Source organism: Cyclopterus lumpus, chromosome 10 (assembly GCF_009769545.1).
Source record: "Cyclopterus lumpus isolate fCycLum1 chromosome 10, fCycLum1.pri, whole genome shotgun sequence".
Lineage (NCBI taxonomy): Eukaryota > Metazoa > Chordata > Actinopteri > Perciformes > Cyclopteridae > Cyclopterus > Cyclopterus lumpus.
This window is the reverse complement of record NC_046975.1, coordinates 15,382,303-15,402,360: the sequence shown is the minus strand read 5'-3', so window position 1 is coordinate 15,402,360 and position 20,058 is coordinate 15,382,303. Positions and strand designations below refer to the sequence as shown.

General features: G+C 41.8%; 1 protein-coding gene across 5 annotated transcripts; it reads left to right on the top strand.

The window, feature by feature from the left end:
- Nucleotides 1-1,306: 1,306 nt before the first annotated feature.
- On the top strand, nt 1,307-19,791 carry si:dkeyp-115e12.6 (centromere protein F). Of its 5 annotated transcripts, none has more exons than XM_034543067.1 (19): nt 1,307-1,518; nt 3,226-3,322; nt 3,516-3,687; nt 3,887-4,083; nt 4,259-4,353; nt 4,659-4,711; nt 5,106-5,367; nt 7,118-7,311; nt 7,807-7,932; nt 8,077-8,205; nt 10,154-10,276; nt 10,870-11,005; nt 11,471-12,936; nt 13,223-14,113; nt 14,775-15,136; nt 15,273-15,360; nt 15,964-16,546; nt 16,765-16,896; nt 17,742-19,791. In XM_034543067.1, exons 3-18 carry the CDS (start codon nt 3,526-3,528, stop codon nt 16,881-16,883), a joined length of 4,986 nt encoding a protein of 1,661 aa, XP_034398958.1. In that variant the 5' UTR covers nt 1,307-1,518; nt 3,226-3,322; nt 3,516-3,525; the 3' UTR covers nt 16,884-16,896; nt 17,742-19,791. The 5 variants fall into 5 exon arrangements, with proteins under 5 accessions (XP_034398958.1, XP_034398957.1, XP_034398959.1 ...); XM_034543066.1 differs by having other exon boundaries at nt 3,002-3,322; XM_034543068.1 differs by having other exon boundaries at nt 1,307-1,525; nt 16,330-16,546.
- Nucleotides 19,792-20,058: the final 267 nt, after the last annotated feature.

The following is a 20,058-nucleotide window of genomic DNA, read 5'->3' as shown; positions in this document are numbered from 1 at the left end:
AACAGTATGTGAAACAAGTTTGCCGATTTCTATTTTCACAATGAGCTACCTCATCATCAATATGTATGTGTGTGAAGATGGAGAATTTCTATTTTGTACAGTATCTTTAAAATCATACACCACATTCCTATTGCCAAAAGTGGTAGTTGTTGGGGTTAGCAAGGGGCAATCAAATGTTGTTAATGCTCCCAAAATCTCAATGGGATCTACACTTTGTAAAAACTTGGTGATTGAAACTTACTTAATGTAATAAAAATCTCAAATTTATGTGTGAAATTAATCGTTGAATTTGTTAGGTAGTAAAAAAAACCTGCGAAACTGGAAGAGCCCACATACGCCCACGCTCACAGAATGGCTCAAACTCATGACAGACGGCTGCATTTGAAAATATGATTGCCAGGGTAAAGAACAGTTCAAGCCATACTGACTAAGCATGGACACATCTAATGGCCTCTATAACAAATTAGAGTGGTCAAGTATTCATCGACGGAATTTGGGTTATCAAGAAAAGGCAGGAATAAATGCAGGGTATGTGAGTACGCAAATGTACATGTAAAAGATAATTAAAGGGGTGTCTGGGTGAGTGTAATTTTGTTGTTGTTGCTTTGTTGTTGTTGTTTTTTCTGTGTGTTTTGTTTCTGTTTGGTTTGTTTGTCTGCTGTTTGGTTTTTATGGGTTTCTTTGTTGTTGTCGTGTTTCTGTTTTGTTTTCCTGTACTTTATTATGGTCTGACAAGTCTAACTGTGATATTTATGTTGAATGTTAATATATTTAAATGAACATAATAAAAAAACTTAAGTGATAAAGGTAGTAAAAAAAACTAACTACCTAAACTATTGCTGGAAACATGAACGGATTAACCCCAAGGATGGAAATGAGGTCTTATTTCCTCCAACTCCCTGAACACACATATGTCAATTATTTCTACTCTGAAGCATTTAATTGTTCCAACTTTTATGTGTGTTGATTTGAATAAACACAACATGTATCAGCAGTAATAAAGAAAGTCATGAAACCAGATTTTCAGGGGAAACTCTCCAAGACAGTCCTTCACTTTCTGGTAATTAAGCACATTTGCCTGAAGGCCTCATCAGTTCATGAGTGGAGCTTATTCCCGTTGTACCAAAGAAAACTATAGATAATCAAATTTTTGTCAAACAAAATCAATATAAAGATATGTTTCGATGGAAAGCGGCAGCTTCGCTCACACGTCTGACCGCTAGAGGTCATTAGTAGGTCACACCGCAGCGAGGACTTTTCCCAAAACATTCCCTTGTGACGTCACTAGGCCCACCCCCTCCTCGTGCCACAACGACTCAGTTGGCTTGTCAGGTGCACGAGACGCGCGGCATCTTGTCTCAGATATGAAAACGGTCAGCTAACGTCATTTGTTCACGTCGGTTCTGTTCAAAGCGACGGTTCGTCCGGTGTGTCGCGGAGAAGAACTGGAGGCCGCCGCTAGCGGCGAGCGTCGGTATCGGAGCTCCGGGTCTGTGTGAACCTCTGTAGCGGTCTACGGTGAGCGGTGAGTCGGGTAGTGAGGGGTTAGCTGTAGCGTCGGTGCTAGTTTAACCCGAGTTATGACCACTGAAGCACCAACAGGCGGCAGAAAAGTCTCAATCGGCCCCGGTGCGGGGCTTGTGTTCGTTCACGTTATCTCACTCACTGGGGTTACATTTAAATTAAACTTTTAGTTGTTGTGGAAGTTGTCGCTTATTGTTTGTTCTGTTTGAGCCTCGTGACGGTCCGCTGGTTCACAACAGGCCATGGTTCAACTCCTGGATGCCCGCGTCTCCTCCTCTAAACCTGCTGTTACACCCAAGTTAACCCACTGAGGGAACATTTCCCGTGAAGGGACGAGGAGCTAGGCTCTGTCTTTACTTTGCTTCCGCCGATGGTCTTTACACAAAGCTGCGTCCTTTTAGTTATGGAGGTGACAGATTGTCCTGCCTTTAATTCAATAGTGGCAGGTAGATTGTATTCTTCTAAACTAATCCACTGATGTTTACATCTGTATTCATGTCATACCGCTATTGTATATTATACAGTAGAGTACCAAGTAACATGGGGAGACAGCATTGGGTATGGCTTGCAACTGTGGTCCCTTGCCAGAATTCAATAAAGGATGTTGCAAGTGTGTGTCTTAGACCACTAGATCTCGGGAACACTCTGCCTGCCTCTGTCTTGATAAGTACTGGACTGTGACTCATGTCAACAATGGAAGTAACTTGAGGATTTCATTATTCTGTGACTGACAAAGTCAGATGTGCATGATTTGTTGCTTTTCTCTTTAACTCCATTGCAAATTATGTTTTTGTCATTGATTAAAATAAGCTATTTGAGGTTCCTCAGGCTCTGGGGAAATTCTTACAGCGATCTTTATTTGGCCTAAACTATGAATTGATGAATAATGATTAATCTGATACAAATATTTGATAGTTGCGGCTCGAAACCAAATGCAGCTTGGTAACCAGCATCATTAATGCTAGGCTTATTAGCAAGTCAACCGAAATTAAAACACACACTCACTTGGAAGAAGTCCCTCCACAGAAGTGCTATTGTAAAGTATTTGTAGCCAATCCAAGTGCCATAATGAGTTGTGTATTTCACGAGTACATCAGTCAGTTCAGTTGATTATGTATGCCACTCTAGTTAAACACCGTAAACACAGTGACATAACTTGTGAGCTTTGACTGGAACCGCAGATATGGTGTTAATAGCCTTGAGGCTGGAGTGCATGTCAAAGCTGACTTCAGAATTAAATAGTACAAGTTTGGTCAAGCCATTATTTTTATCAGGCTTTTCTTCTTTCCATTTTCCTTTTGTGTCCATTTCTTGTCTGTAAAAGTCTGCAGATTTAACTTGAAAATAATTGCATTGCAATTGTGATGTACTTTGTTTGTAAGTAAGCATATAACTGTTGTTGCTGTTGAAGTTTGAGAGAGAGAGAGAGAGAGAGAGAGAGAGAGAATGGATTTATTTTGCTCTTGAATCGTTGCAGGCGGGCTGTGTTGGAAAACACTGAGTAACAGCTGTCCAGCAGTGACAACCAGCACCTCCCTGAGGGATCAAAGCCATAGCAACGTCACATATTCAAGACAGGACACACAGCCACAAACACAGATGATTGAAACATGAAGATGCATGTGATGTGGATCACAACACTAATCGACAATGAGCTCCATGCACCGTAGATAACGGGCCTGTACTTCCGCTTTGTTTCAGACTGTGTGTGTGTTGCTGGTTTTCGTCACTCCAGCTGCTGACTCCCATGGCTCCAGAAACTGTCTGATTCTGGATCTGTCAAGCAAGAATAAGACAGGTCAGCTAACAGAGTTTCTCATGGATGCATGTATTTGGCACAAATGGCCAACCCAAGTCCTCAGAAACCAAGTTGTAGGAACTGTTCTTCACTGTATTATAATGCAGGCAAACAAATAAATCCAGAAGTAAAACTTAACTTGTATTTGATTTTTTTTTGTGCTGATGTTATTTTCCCACCCTGTACGGCCCAGGTAGAGAGAGATGAGTTGGGCTGAGGAGGACTGGACGGTGGGGCTATCTGGACGGGTTCTGCAAAAGGTGAAGGAGTTGCAGGTCCATCAAGAGCGACTGTCCAGAGAGAACAAGCAGAAACAGCTGCAACTGGACAACATCCATACGGGCGTCGAAAAACAGAACGTGAAGGTACAAGCAGGCAGTCATATTGAGCCACATCCAAGTATTCAATTCAATACCACACTGTCATCACCTTTAGTGTGACCTACATATTGTTTTTCATTATTAAACATCTGTATGAGCAATGCCGTTGAAAATTGTATTTTCATACCATATCCTAAAATATGTACCTGTCCTTCTCTTCTTTCTCCTCCTCTTCCCTGTCAAGTATGAGGAGGTCCGTGGGGAGCTCCAGTGTCTGCAGAGAGAGCTCCGGGGTGTTCGAGAGGAGGCCAAGGCAGCAGTGACCAGCAGTGAGCGCCTGACCCAGGAGCTTCAGACTAAGCAGGCCCAAGTATGCTCTTTGGAGGGCCAGGTAGATGCTGCTCGCACCCTCAACAGCAAACTCACCCTCGAAATCAAAAGGTTAGGACCAGTGAAATGGCATTCATAAAATCCAATAACACCAATAAAATCCATTATTAGGTTTGTTTGTTTTGTAGCTGCAATCATTGTCATTTGGATAATGGTGCCACATTTGGTTCTCTCTCTCTCTCTCTCTCTCATTCTCTCACTCACTCACTTACTCACTCACCCTCAGGCTGGAGGCAGAGCTGCAGAACAGCAGCAGATCGGCAGATACAACGCTGTTTTCTACACCCTGCTGGAATACAACATCCCCCTGGGAAGACAATGGTACAGTCCTGCAAAACCTGTGTTTATTCTCTCTCGTTCTATATATCTTTTCATTAATGCACTGTATAATGTTGAAAATGAACCAGAAAACACAAGACTCCTAAATGAGCAAAGAGGTTATAAATAAACTCCCATAGCTCCTGGCCTTTCCCAACCCTTCACTCTGTGAGGACTGTTGCATTTCTCTTTCCTCTCATGTCAGTAAAATATTTGGATCTTCAGTCTTCACTTCCGTTGTTATGTTCAGGTTTTGTGATTGGCTTTAGGAACCAAGTCAATCCCTATGCTGTGTTTTTGCCCTGTAGGCAGTAGAAAGGAGGAGCGGCCAGGTTGTAGAGATGAAGGACTCCATATTCGAGTAAGTACCAGCATGTTATTGTGCTGAGCTATGTATTGTCTTGTTCAAGACCAATGTGGGTTTTTAGTTTACGGAGTTGCTCACTTCATGTAAGTTAAACAGAACTTTCTTTGTTTTGTGTTCTTTCCTCCACTGGTTAACTAACTAATTAACAGCTGTTTTCATCACTCCCAGAGTTTTGCTAATGGGAATACTCCAGTGTAGTTGTTTTTAGATCGTATCAGGAAGAAATCATGAACATAACAGCAATGACTCAGTCTTGAATAAAATGCTATTTAAGTCAAAGAACTTTAGCCCTGTTTGTAAATGTTGTTATTGTGTTCTTTCTAGTTTGACATCCTGTTCACACCCTCCTTTTTCTTTTCTTCCCTTTCTTTTCTCCTCCCTTCTGCAGCGGCTCCAGTTCTCCGAAGTAGGCTCAGCCTCCTTACCCCGACACCAAAACAAGAACACACCCCATCGCCATTCGTCCGACCAATCGGACATCTTCTCCACTCCCTTGGCTGCGTTTCCGTGGGAACAGGATAACTCGAGGCCAGCAGCCAGGAGACCGTCTCCGAGCTCTCCCCAGACACCCTGCACAGATGTCATCAGTCAAGGCCTGTTGGAGAAGAGGGTTTGTGGGAAGGAGAAGGACCACAGGACGGAGACAGACAGTGAGTAATGTCAAATGGTCACCATGGTAATATAGTGTGTCGCACATTTGTAGTTGCAAATATAAACATAGCTCAACATGGCAGCATGTCTCCTAAAGCAAGGATAATTAAGTTATCTCGATAACTAACTAACCGGGATGCAGCATGAACTGAAGTAAAAATAAATTCTGCTGTTCTCCATTTAACTGGTACTTGATTTTATAATGTTACTCAAACAAAAGCAAATGATGCATGTGTTGGGGATAAAGGGCTAAATTAACTACAATGCTTACATTTTAATTTTTTATATTTTGTACAATAATAATAATAATCTTTGTGGATGAAGTCAAAACTCGTAGGTCGGTTTAATTCATTGTTGCTTTTGAATATGATTCCGTAAAGTTGAGAAATGGCTACCAGGTTAATTTTTGCATCAAGGCTAATTCACCCTGATGCTTCTACCTCAACAAATCTCATGCACTCTGTATAACCTCAACACTTGTTACATAAGAATTGTGTCAAAATCATTGGCTCAGCCAGACTCTGCTCCCAGGCCAGTTTCATGATGGCTCTTAGTACACTTACTAATTGTGATGTGACACTCTGTTGCACTCTATTCAGAGTGTTTGTTCAGAGGAGAAAGGAGACAGTTCAATGTTAAATGCTACTTCTAGCTGCTGGGACACGGAGGGGGAGGAAGCAGTGCAGTGTTTACATTAGGTGTGCTTTTCACTGGCTGGTTGCTGCTGTGTTCTTTTATTATGTTCTGCTCTCTGAAGGCAGACATACTTTATATACACGTTGCAGGATTTTATTCAGGTTTGCTTGTTCAGGTTGTATTTGGTAAATGTATATTGTAGAAAACCACAGGTTATTTTTGGGCTAGTAGTACAACAAATTGTGATTAATAATTAATGAATTGTGATAATTTGTAGAAGACAACTATATTTTAACAGAAGTCACAATAGATGGTAAAATAAACGGTACACTTATATGAAACTTGTTTTGTGAAGTAAAGATAGTGATAAGGGTAATAATTATAGATATTTTGTTTTGTAGCCGCTCTTCACTTAAAACATTGAACAGTATTGTAAAATTAAGGAAAAAGATACAGGACAACATAATGGACAGACATTGATTTCATTCCTGGCATTGGAAATCAGCAGCCGGACATCCACAGGCTTTCTGAAAGTATCGTACAGAGTTACAACAGCTGATCAATGAGCCAGTCTGTATGGATTGACCCCATTAGGGAAGACCCCAACTGGGTGTTGCTGCTGTGTGGTTGACTGTTGGTGGTCAGTTATAAGAAATCAAGGTCTTCTTGGTGATGATGTCGAGGCTCTTTTTGAGGGGAAAGCTTTTACAAATTTGTGTTTTCCCAAAGCTCCTCTGTTGTCTCAGTTGCTCTCCACCCACTCATTCACCTTTCCCCTATTTCAAGTTGAAATCCTTCTTACTCTGGAATTCAAATATTTGTATTACTCTGATTTCCCTTTTTTTTTAAATCAATATTTGTGTCAGCTGTTTTCTTCTGGAACATGTTGGGTAGTGATGCAAACTGTATATCAGTTTAGTAAATAAGATGTAAGATGCAACTGTGTGTGTTTGTGTGTTCTGAAACACTCCTCTGAGATTTACAACACTGCAATATGTTCTCCAGCATACTGATCATAACAAGATTTTCGCTTTGGTTTTTAAAATCAGCTTACCTAAAAGGTGTTCAGGGGAGGTTATGAGCGTATTAACCGGTATATCTCTTTGTGACCAGCATCTTTAACAGATGCATGGAGTCGTGTGACCGCTCTGGAGGAGGAGCTGTGTGCGAAGGCCCGGACGCTGAAGTCCATCCAGAGTGAAATGGTGCAAAGCAAGAAGGAGCTCGGGGCCAGGGAGCTCAGCCTTCAGAAAGTCAGCAATGAGCTCAGCCTGGCACACGCACGCACAGCCCAGGAGAGTGAGCGGGTAAAAACACCCACTATCACAGCTGATTCAACTGGTGATGCTACTACTGAAAACCAATGACTTTCATACCACTGCTAATGTTCTGTATTTTCCAAAATATTTTGTGAAATCTAACCATTTGGCAAACAACGTACAATACCCAGAAAGGCTTACAATTGTGTCATGTATTAAGAGTATCTATGCTAAGTTCTCTGTGTTGGTGCTTTCCTTGTGTTAGATTGTCAAATTGAGATCCCAAATTAGCACCAAAAGATACAAAACAAGGTAAAAAAATTGAGAACAATATAAAACGCGTTGCGTAAATGCAAGTTGATAAAACAGGTTTAGAGTTTGACCTACAAAGACAAAAACATGCACAACCTTTTTTTACATGTACACTTAAGAATAATTGAACATGTGACTACTCTTTAGCAAGGCACACACTCTTAAGCCTGTGATGGACACAAATAAAGTTGTCTAATTGTCAATTTTAAAGAGGGTATGTTTGTGTGGCAGGCGTCAGGAGCTGAACAAAGGCTGAAGCACCTCCAGGAAGAGCTGAAGTGTCAGAGGCAAAACACAGAGAGCAGCAGACTGCAACACCAACAACGCTTAAAGGAGCTGGAGAAACAACACCAAAGGGTGAGATAGGTGATATGGACAGATGAACGATTGATGGACATAAAAGACGATGCTTAGAGAAAAGGCTCAACTCTTATAAAAAATGAATTCGTTCCACCTTACGATTGAGGATAGTGGCTCAGAGTTTGTTGTGTATGCGTCCAGGATTTGACAGAGCTTCAAAAGGAGAAGCAGTCTCTGGAGAAGCAGCATCAGCAGGAGGTGAATAAGTGCAACGTGGAGCTCCAGCAGGCCAGGACGCTCCACAACGCCCTGCAGGCCCAGGCTGACAAGGTAAATATACACACACAGTACATTCATATGCACAATCTATATACACATGAACAAGGCCCCAATATGTTTTTTTATACATATGTATTCACCAAGATATGGCTTTTAATTCAGATCTCTATCAATATTAGAGGAATATGTACATATTGTTTTGGTTCATATGCCTGCTCTGTTTTTTTTTTTAGCTATTCCCTGTTTTACTTTCTTGCTTCCTCTCTATTCCCTTTCCTCTGTTCCTCCTCTCTTTTCCTGGTACTTAAAGCAAAGGTCCATACACTTTTCTCGCTTGTTCTCCCACACTTGCTTCTTACCCTTGTTGTTTTCTCTCACTCTCTGTTTCACTCTCTTGCCCTCTGTGTTTCTGTTTCCTTTTTTTCCACCCGCTGTCCTCTCTGCTTCGTCCTCCTCTCGGTTTCTCCCCAGTGGAAAGGTTGAGCAGCGAAGGTAATGACTGTGTGACTATGTTTGACGGTGTAGAATGCTTTGGTTATGGGAGTGTGAAACTAACTCATAACTTGTGTGTGAGAAATAGTAAAGAGTTCATCGTAAGCAAGGCGTGAAGGCATGGCTGTGGGATGAAGGTGTGTTGAGGCAAGCTGCATGACTGAAGAGATGGAGTGTTTTTGTGTTTGAAGACATGGTTTTGTAATTTTCTTTTTATTTGGATTTCCTTTTATGTGAAGGAATGTTATGGTAATTCCTTTTTTATCAGTAAAACAATAATACACATTATCCCGCAATAGGGTGAGTTTTGACGTATAAAAAAAAAAAAAACATCCTATGCCCTTAGACATGGTGTAAAAAGTCTTAACAATGAGCATTCATTCTACCCACGCTGTAAGCCCTTTGTAAACCACACAGATGTTATCTTGTTTTATCTGACAAGTCTACAGAGAGTAAAGACACAGAGGCAGTTTGTGTCGATTCAAATCGCACATAAAACTGCAGCTCTTTATGAAATTTGTGTTTGGAGTTTTTTTAAGTTGGCATGGAGTTTCAGTCATGATTAACCCATAGAACTCAAGGTTTTAATGATTATTTGTGATATATTTGAATGCAGTTAATGAACTGACTAAAGCATTGTCAAAACGGTATATCACAGCCTTGTGTGCCCAAGGAAAACAACTGGAGAAAAGAAAAGATTGCAAACACAGAAAACTCAAAATGCTCAGCTGATATGATTTATGGAGACATAATGTATGAGCTGTTGGGTTGTTGCAGGAATTAAATAAAAAAAATAGATTATGCAGTCCCTGCTACATCTCATTAGTAATTAACTCCATTATTAGAAAAGTGGTTGAACTGGTTACACTACATGAACCTGTCACTGAAGTTATTGTTCTTGGCTAACGTTTATTGTTGTTGAAGGCCTTCTGTATAATGCATCTTCTAAAAGTTGAGGCCTACAACATCAAACAGCCATTGTGAGCTCTATTTACCACCTTGTTCGGTACTTCAGGTACACTGTACTGTATTGCTATTTCCAACAAGAATAATTAAACTAAAAAGGTTGAGGAAAGTAACTATTAGTTGGATTAGTAATGTGATTAATAAAACTGGATTAGTAGTGATCTTATATGGCATCTACAATAACTCTACCTTAAACACTGGTCATGTGTACCATGACATGAATTGGTATCAACACTAGTGGGAAGCCGATCAGCCTGTTAAGTCTTCCTAACTTTCCCCACAGAGATCCCTGCTAATGACATTAGACGCAGCTTATGCCCGTTATTGATCACTGATTGTTCTCCTGCTTCCTGCTCCCTTCACTGGTCCTGATTCCTGCGCCTACAACTACAGACATTAATTAATTAATTAATTAATTAATGTGTACTTCCTATCTTCACCTTTTTCTTGTATCTAATCTTTTTTTAATTTAGTTTTCCCTTTTTTTTTCTCCTCTTAAAAAAAAAAAAAAACGCTACTAAATCTTAATATCCTGTATCAGCTGTCTCTACAGAAGCAGGCATTGAACAAGGAGCTGGACACTGTGAAAGAGAAACTAAAGTGGACGGAGGGACAGCTGCAGGAGAGCCAGAAGAAAGAGGCACAGACACAAGCCAAACTGACGGTAACACACGCACGCATGCGCTAGTGATGGTCATGAGTCATTGTCTTATTTGATTTAATTATTCATTAGCTGAGTCTGAGCAGTGACTGTATAATGAACTCCATCCATTTTTAACAACATCTTGATGTGCCATATGTCACTCTAAGATGAGTGAACTGTTAATAAATAATAAGTAAATTGTGGCTTCTTCAATCATCCAGCTGCTGCATTGTTATGTTTTAATAAAGGTTTAGCATTAGAGAGCATTTAACAGAGCAAACTAGATGAGTTATCTGATATTTATTTTTTAAATTGCCCCTGCCAGTCACTATGGCAAGGAATGAACCTTCATATCCTACTGTACTTGGGGAAACGTCCAACTGTACTGTAACTGAATCTGAATGATGAATGTTAAACTTGCACACAAGATCAGCAGAGTAGTTCTGGAGGGCGTTTATCTGTTGCTTGTTTGTCTGTGGTCTGTTGCTATTGTGACACTATGATTGTATGTACAGCTGTCAATACATAGCTCCTGCTGCACAAATACTGAGCACTTTATTTGGATGGATTGGATCCACCTTATTGTGTGTTGTTGTTTTTTACCCTCCCATTAGGAAGCTTTGCGTGAGGCAGAGGGTGTGGCAGTGAGTCTGGAGCAGAGCAGGAAGCGAGAGCGAGTTCTGGAGGAGGAGGGGAGGAGACTGGCAGAGGAGAGAGTTGACGCCCTTCGTCTTCTTAAAGAACTGCAGGGTGAGGAGCGAGCTGTGGGTAGGAGAGAACACAAAGGGATATGTCATGGGATATGTCCACTGGGAGGTCAAGAAGTCAGGAGATTGTAGAGATTCAGTGTCTTGCTAAAAGACTCCAAAGCTGGGCAAATACGTGATGATTAATTTGAATTTTATAAAGGGGTTATGGACATTTAATTATTTAAGTGGACAACTATTGAGTGATGGAAGTTCATGGATGCTACAATACATACCATGTGCATCCCCGCTAATAAGTCTTTTATCCCAGTGCTGCCCCCTGCTGGTACTTTATGCACCATCCATTTTCTCAAATTAACGCAAATATGCCAGTAATGCATCAAAAATGGAGATACGCTCTGACTACTGCTTTTTCTCGAGCCTATGATTTCTCAGTGTATGTATAGTAAAAAAAAAAAAAAAAGCATCTTTAATTCTGCTGATTGTATTTCTTTCCTTTTAACTCCAGAACAAAAAGCTGTCCCAGCAACCCCTCTTCAACCTGTCCAGCTGTGCCCTGTTGGGCAGAGTTTCTCCCCTCAACCTTCTTACTCTCTTCATTCTCGACCATCAACTCACATCAAGAGGCCCAGTGTCACCACCCTAGCCGAGCAGAAGAGGGAAGAGGACGTGGATAAGAGAAGGGCAGAGATTGCAGCATCTTACCCGTCTGACAGAGAGCCAGGAGAAGGCATCGACTCCGAACACATCACTGACTTTATCTCCCCAGACTCTGAGTGTTTACAAAGTGGAGGACACAGAAGTAATGAGGTGGAGAATAAAAGTAGAAATGAGGCGATAGAGAGTGACAGCTCTGGAACAAACAAGTGCTCCACATTTGATCAAGTGCTCTCTGCTTCCCCTCATTCTGCTGCTGGTACGCCCACCAACACCTCTATGAATGGTGATCGTTGTGAGGCCTCTGAAGACCTCAAGAAGGAGAATGCCACACTGCGTTCAGAGCTACATGATGCACGTGAAGAACTGCAGAAACGACTTGAGGACTTGGAAGCCCAACGACGGGCCGAGACAGAAGCCAGGACCCGGCTCAAACAACTCAGCCGCAAACGTGCCAACCAGGCTGTGGAGAAGGATGAGCTGGACAAGGAATGGGGGGCACAGCTGGAGAGTGAGAGGGCTGAGACAGAGAGGTTGAGGAAGGCCATGGCTGTTTTGGAGAAAGAGATGACAAGAGGAAGGGAGGAAAGAGATGAGAGAGAGGAGCAGGAGGAGAAAAACAAAGCACTAGAAGACCGGGAGAATGAAATGATAGAACTTAATATCCAGCTAAAGAAACAGCTAGCGGAGGTGAAAGCTCAGCTGGCTTTAGAAAAGGAAGAGCGAAAGAGAGAGGAAGAGGAGAGGAACCAAATAACCAACACAGACATAGATGTAAAGAAAGAGCTGAGAACGAAACTGGAAGAACTTAGAGGTGAATTGGAAGAACTGAAGCACAGCAGAGAAGAAGACTCACTGGAAGAGGAGAAACTCTCATTTGCCAACAGCCCGCTGACATACTTGACCCTCCACAATGATGAGCTCAACTCCAACATTGTTCGCTGTGACAACAAACCTCTCCCTTCACCGGAGCAGCGCCACCTCTTCTGCCAGAACACCAACCAACACAACATGCTTGTATCTCAGACCACAGCAGTTCTAATCCAGGAAGAGCGAACAGTGATAGGTCCTGAACGCTCACCTCTGTCAGATGAGGAGCAAACAGGTGTAGTAGCCTCTGACATGGAAGACGACAGACAAAAAAATCTGCGAGGGTCTCCCCTGTCAGACCACACAAGGTCACTTTCTGACCTCCAGCAGGTTGAGCCTGCCGCCTCAGATTTGACAAAAGAGGTAGTGCGCCTGCAGAAGGAGAATACAAAGGAGACAGAACGTGCTAACCAGTACCAGGTTAAGCTGGAGGCCCTGCAGAGCCAGGTAAGTCATGGTGGATATACAGTTTAGTACATTAACTGTGTCCACCCACAGCAGAACAATTGATATTGATAAGATCCAAAGAAAAACATTTGATATACTAAATCGACACTTAGAATTAGCTGTTTGAAAAAGATCTAATTGTGATTATTTTATAATATTTAGGTGTAATGAAAGAAGTTTTGAAAGAAGCCACTCAGAGCGACTGTAGAGTAGCTACTAGTCTGCTTATTACCAGTTTGTCTTGAACATTTTCTCTCTTTTTCTGTCCTTTTTATTTTCTTGTCAGGTGACACGTCAGACAAAGCAGCTAACCATGGCCTTTGAGAAGCAGAGTCAGCACATCTCTGGTCTTCTGGCTGAGCTACAAGAGAAGGAGAGTATCCTCCTCGTCCAGGGAGAGGAACTGCAGCGCTACAAGCAAGAGCTGGATGCACGCAAGGCTGATAAAGAGGGAGAGGAGAAGAAAAGAAGAGAGGAGATGATAGTCAAAGAGGTGGAGGATAAAGAACAAAAAGAAGAGACACAAGATGAGAGGTCTGTGGAGATTTCAGGGCTTCAGTCAAACCAGAAAAATGAGTGTTCTGTCACCATCCTCATTACAAACTCAGGAGCAGACAGTCACTCTGATGCACAAAGAGGTCAACGAGAGATTGTGACATCTAATGCTGAAAGACCAACAACACCTATTAGTGGTGAATCAGACAATGAAGCCCGAAGGTCAGGGGAACAGCATCCAGGCTCTCAGGACAAGACTCAGAGTAACCAGGACTCTGCTGGTTTGATGGGTGAGACTGAGTCCAGTCAAGATGGAGGTACAGCAGACATGGTTGCAGAACTGCTCGCCCTCCAACAGGAGAATCTGCTGCTGAAACAAGTAATAGAGGGCATGGCTGTCTCAGACACCAGGACCCCAGCATTAGACACGGACAGTGAAAAACAAGAAGACCCAGTCAAGCAAAGCCAAAACACAGGAAATGCTTCTCTGTCCTGCTTGGCGGAGCACAGGTCACAAAGTGTGCCGGATAATATCAGCACTGACGCGGAGCAATCACTGCTTCAGGATGTGAAGAGGATGAACAATGAAGGAGATTTAGGAATGGGAGATTGTCGGGCTACAAAGGCCGAAGAAGAGCTGGAGGCAGTGTCTGAGCTTCAGATCAACCGCCTACACCATCAGGTAGTGACAGCATGCTACCTCTTAATATCACAACAAGGACGAGATATGTGTTACTGGAGAAGAGGGACAAAAATAGGTTGTTAAATTAATCACATAAACGGGGAAATGTAATATATAATGGAGAAACTATGACATGGATAGATGTAATGTTACAGTATATTGCATCAATAAAGGAAAAATATTAAAGGAAAGATATGTTTATCCATAGTCAGTGTATACCTAGAGTAGTCTCCAGTTTGGAGAAACAGACGGGAGCAAAGCAATGCACTGCTGCAGACAGCAGTACAGTATATCATAGCTACCTAAAAGGCCAACTTCAAAAACATTATATCCGTAAGTGTGCGCTATATTTAGAACAGTCCAGTGGCTTTGAAGAGAGCATTGATGAGTTTCTGTTTAGTTCCCCGTCCACAGCAGTACTTTGATTTGCTCCTGTGCCGGTACTCCGGTCTGCCTCTCCAAACTGGGAGCGTGTCAACTGCCATGTAGTTAATACTCTGACAATGGATAAGTACCTCATACCACCCTCTTCAAAAGATGCAAACAATCACCTTTAATTTCTTCCACCAACTGTTGTACATGTTATATTACTCTTAAGTTTTCCATATGTCACGTTTTATTTGGAATATCAGTTTGAGCCTGTCCTTCCCCTCCTGTCCAGGTGGAGGAGCTGCATATGAGGTTACGGGCTCTCTCTGCGGAGACCAAGCAGCAGGCCGATGAGCTTGTTATGTGGAGACTGGCCTCCCAACCAGCCCTAATATTGGACCAGTTCGTTCCCAATACAGACAACCAGTCTGAGACCCAGGACCAGATCTCTGCTGTCACACAGTCCCAGTCAAACCAGCAGCAGGCCGATGACATGACCCAGAGCCAGGCTCTGACTGTGACTAGTCAAACCCAGGTTCAGGAGCCTAACCTGGGGGTTCAGGAGAGCCCTGGTGTTGTGACAATAGTCAGAGAAGATGATGTATTCCTCTCCTGCTCCTCCAACAAACTGCAGGGCCGCATGTTGTTCTCCAGGTAACACTCTCACACTAGATCTGAAGAAGAAATGTCAAATACATGTAAAGCCAACACGATGTATGTCTGTTTGTAGGTTTCTGTTGTCTTCTTTTGTGTATGCTTTGAATTAACTTTGTTGTTGTTTTACCAAAAGACTTCAGCACAGCAACCTCCCTGAACCAAAGAGTCATGATCCTTCTAAAAAGACTGTGGCGTTTCAGGAATGTAATCAGATTGTTCAGGTGATTTTTTTATTTTTTATTACTCACTTGTTTAACAGACCCTTATGTGTTTTATGCTTGTTTATGTCGAGGTTCTTTTGTAGAAACCCCTTTACCAGCTTTATATAATTGCAGTCCATTTAGAATGAGTTCAGACTGAAGTAGTTTTTCTCGTGAAGCTTAATTTTACAAGTCCATAATGTCCCAATAAATTCCTCAGAAGCTTTTTGGAAGAAACTGTAATTTTGGTGCAAAGTCTAGTGAAAATGGAGAGGTTGAATTGTCACACAAAAGTCACTGAAGTGTAACCCAGAGTATACAGTTCAACATATAATAATAATGTTTTCTGTAGTAAACTAATGAGGAAATTACTATTTTCCAAGTAATTGGTACCACATTACACATTTCTTTCAAAGAAACCTATTTTTTTTAAGTTTTAAGAAATTAAGGACCTGTAAACTAAATCGTTACTTTGTATCAAAGCTCAAAACACCGGTCTGTCCTCAGTACCTCCTCCAGAAGAATGCTTTAGTTCACAGTTTTTACTTTTGTCACAAAACTTGTGAAAACTTTGTTCTCATGTAGGCTTATGCCCTTAATCGTTATCTGTTTCTCTGGACTCAGGAATCGGAAAAAGAAAACCATGAGATTACCCTCATGCATCAGTTGAATAGCTGTCAAATAAACCACAAAGGGATGAGAGACACGGGCGTTTTACAAATGTTATTTGAGAAAGTTGGACAACCACATGCCACCAAAGATTCCACCAAAGTCTCAAGACCAAAGCAGACCAAATCAGCTGAGTGTTACACAAGGAATCCTGAGGCCATATCTAATGCTTCCAGACCCACTAACGAATTACAAACAACACATGATTGCTCAGACAAAGATGACTGGGCCGAAATGAGATGTGTCAGCAGTCAAACGGAGGAGAGTTTGCATCTTCACAGTGCTCCAACAACCTCTGAACTCCACTGTGCATACACACAGACTGAGGAGGAAGATGAAGAAGAGTTGGTGGTCTCTCCTGTTCCATCATCTGAAGGGGCAGGGTTAGGAGATAGAGTGTTGTTTACGGGTTCCTTCCCCATCCCGACTGATCCGGCCCGTCTGGCTGAAAGAATCCGCCGCAACAGAACGCAGCTGTCAGCCGCCTTTGACGACACAGAGTATGAACCCTATGGACTGCCGGAAGTTGTTATGAAAGGTAAGTTGTATAAAAAACTAAGAGGAAAACATCAGACTTGGGTCATTTTAGTTTTGTGTAGAATTGCGTAAACTGACATTTGGTACAAGAAACATCTGACCTACAATCTAGGTCCTGAATGCCATCTCAATACTTGGAACATAGATGTGAAAATGAGCTTTCACACTCTGTTCCACATCTGCTTACCCCTAATCCTCTGCCCTCTCCCCGCCCTGCAGGATTTGCCGACATACCTAGTGGTCCCTCGTGTCCCTACATTGTAAGAAGAGGTTTGTTAGGGACAGCTGTCGTACCTGTCCCTCAGAAAGACCAGAGACCGGAGGAGGAGACGGATTAAAGTACAGCCGTAGGTAAGCTCCAGAGACACTGGTGTAGATTTTATGTTTTAAGAACTAAGACATTCAAAAGGCATGTTGACATGAGTTAACTTTACAAACATTTTCTGGTTAGAAAAAAACCTAAACAATCATCCTCTCTGGGGTTTCTTACTTTCCCGGCCAGTTTGTGGCACACAGCCTGAAGCTTGTTTGTTCCTATGTAAATCTTTAAAAAGTTAAAATCTCTTCACTAGATCATTTAATTTATTATGTAGCCTTAATCCGCTGTCACTCTGAATATGCATCCTCGTCTGGTTTAGTAGTTTATTCCAGAATCTAAAAAAGCAGAATGCAGGTCATGCAAAGTAATACAGCTGGGTACCTCTAGAATGCCCCCCAGGAACCCATGTGGGAACCTTAGAGTTTATGTTTAAGCCTACTACCAGTTGCACTGAGTAAATCGGTTGAAACGCAATCATAAGTATGACATCAAGGGAGTGTAACCTAGGTTACGTGATGTGCCATACAAAGCAAGAGATGGGCACTTCACCAGAACAAGTGTTGTCATGTAGGTCCCCTATTCACCGTAGCACAGTGAGGAACTCATTTGTCTGTTGTGTTTTATACCCCAAAAAAAGACATTTGTGTAACCAAGTGCAACACTGTGGCACAACACGTTAGTTGGATCAATTCATTGTTTGTTGTGGTAAGATTTGTTGACAACGAGCAAAAATAAGAATATCACCAGACTTAAACAAATGTAGTCCCTTGTCTCCTCAAAATTCTTGGAAACGAGTGAAATAATGTATTTTCATTTTATTTGGTTTATGTAAAAATCTCGAGACGGAAGTTTGCATTTGCATGTTTTTGTTTACCAGTTGCCTACAGATCTGGTGGAAAGAGCGATTACTGTGGCTTGACAAAGAACCTCAGTAATGGACGATAGCTGCTTCAGTCACCAGCAACCTGAAGCCCTTCAGACCTTCAAAAAAACACAAGACCAGTGCAGGTAACTGGGCCTGCACTGGCAGAATAAACACTTCCACTGTGGATCTAAAATGTCTTAACGGTCACTAGTTTATCCTCTTAATTGCTGGGACTTTGCTGCCCACCACAATACCGCCACTGTACACCCACCTGTACATTTAGGTTCAGAGGTAATGATGTTTGTTGGTATTTATTTAAAGTTTACAACCACTTTTCCAAAGGGACTGTTTAGTGTCTCAGCATTAACGTTTGGATCTAGCTTCGGCCTACTTTGAGTGACACAGTGCCTAGTTCATGCTTTTCAGGATAAGTTTGACTTGTTTTCCAAAAGGGTGAAGCCGAGAGAGGCCTGTTGTAAAAATGTGGTACATATATTTTCTTCGTTTTAATCCCTGACGAGGTGTGTGTGTGTGTGTGTGTGTGTGTGTGTGTGTGTGTGTGTGTGTGTGTGTGTGTGTGTGTGTGTGTGTGTGTGTGTGTGTGTGTGTGTGTGTGTGTGTGTGTGTGTGTGTGTGTGTGTGTGTGTGTGTGTGTGTGTGTGTGTGTGTGTGTGTGTGTGTGTGTGTGTGTGTGTGTGTGTGTGTGTGTGTGTGTGTGTGTGTGTGTGTGTGTGTGTGTGTGTGTGTGTGTGTGTGTGCGCACATGTGTGTATTTATGTGTAAATACATACGTGTGTGTAAATACATGCATGCATACATACATACACGTGTGTGGGGGGGGAGAGAGAGGGGTGAGCACATGTCTATGACTCAGTCCAACCTGTGTTGGTTTCCGCTCCATGTATGGTGAAACACTGCGCTCCTTCTCTCCTCCTGCTGCTGCTGCTGTGCTTCTCTGTCTGACACTAACGAGCGCTCAGTGGTTGAATTCATCATAAACTAATCAATTTAAGCTTTATTTTATTAGCGGAGCATACAGATAGATGTAGTTGGTTCATTATATTTAATCAGATATAATTTATTTGAGTGATTTGACACATGCACATTTGTTACTGTGCCATAGACAACAGTATGTACACTGTAGATTTTGTAGATACATTTGGAGTTGACGTTTTGTTTTATGCCCTTTAACATTGTTTGAGTCAAAGTTAAAGGAAAGGGTCATATATATATATTTTTTGTTTGCTCACATGTACATAGAGTGACTAGTCGTTGTTCAGCAGTCTGAGTTTAGACACCAGATTGTAGTACAGCAAAATATGTTGTGTAGAAGTTTGGTGACTACTCGCATTGCTATTCGCTAATGGGACGATAAGTTCACAGTTTATTCAAAAGGTGTAGTTGTACCATTGACTCTTGTCTGATAACTGCCTGCAAACATCACCGACCACGGCGGAGTTTAAATGAAAGTGAATAGCTGCATCGCAGCCGATAATCAGTGTTTACTTGCTGAGTTCTGATGAAGGAATACTAACACAAAGGGAATCTTCATACTAAAAAGACAAACTAATGTAAGTCTGATGATAACTTCAGGAATAGGACTGGGTTGTGTCGCTGATTTAAAAACACTGATATCGCTTTTAAAGTTTACTTTGTGGCCACTATGAACAGTAGGAACAATTATACTGATTATACATTAAATCTTTAAACGCTTATTGGTACATGAGAATTGTTTTGAGATTGACTTGAAGAAAAAAAAGCAACCCTATTCTTTAAAACCTTGCTTTAGAGATTAAGTGTTTTTGACATATTTGTGTTGAAAGTGTGGAGTGATTAATTTTTTTTATGTGAACGGTCCTGACTTGATGCCATCGCCTTTCATTTGCCATGTTGATAAACACACACACACACTTCCCCTCCCTTTCAGCTGCCTTCATATCTCTGGGATCTGTAGTCTTTCGGCAGTGACGGCCTCACTGTTTATTTGTTGCCTTGCTTTAGACACTTTCATGTGAATCTTTCTGTGTTCAAAGCTACAATAAAAGGCTTGCTCATGATTGAACAGTTGTCTCGTGGATTTATTTATCTTTGAGTCTGAGGAGCTAGGCTGTTTACTTTCTATCATGATTTGACGTTAGCCTTGTTGTGTCAGCTGAGTGCGAAGAGTTGTTTGCTGCTGGTGGACATTTAGGTCAAAAGGAATGCCGTGGTCCAATGAGGAGAGCCTCAGAGTGGAATATCTTGGTAAATCACATTAGTATTTCCAGAATTACCAAAGTCCTCTCCCTTTGCCTCTTTGTCATGAACACATTGTTGAGAAGGTGCTGAA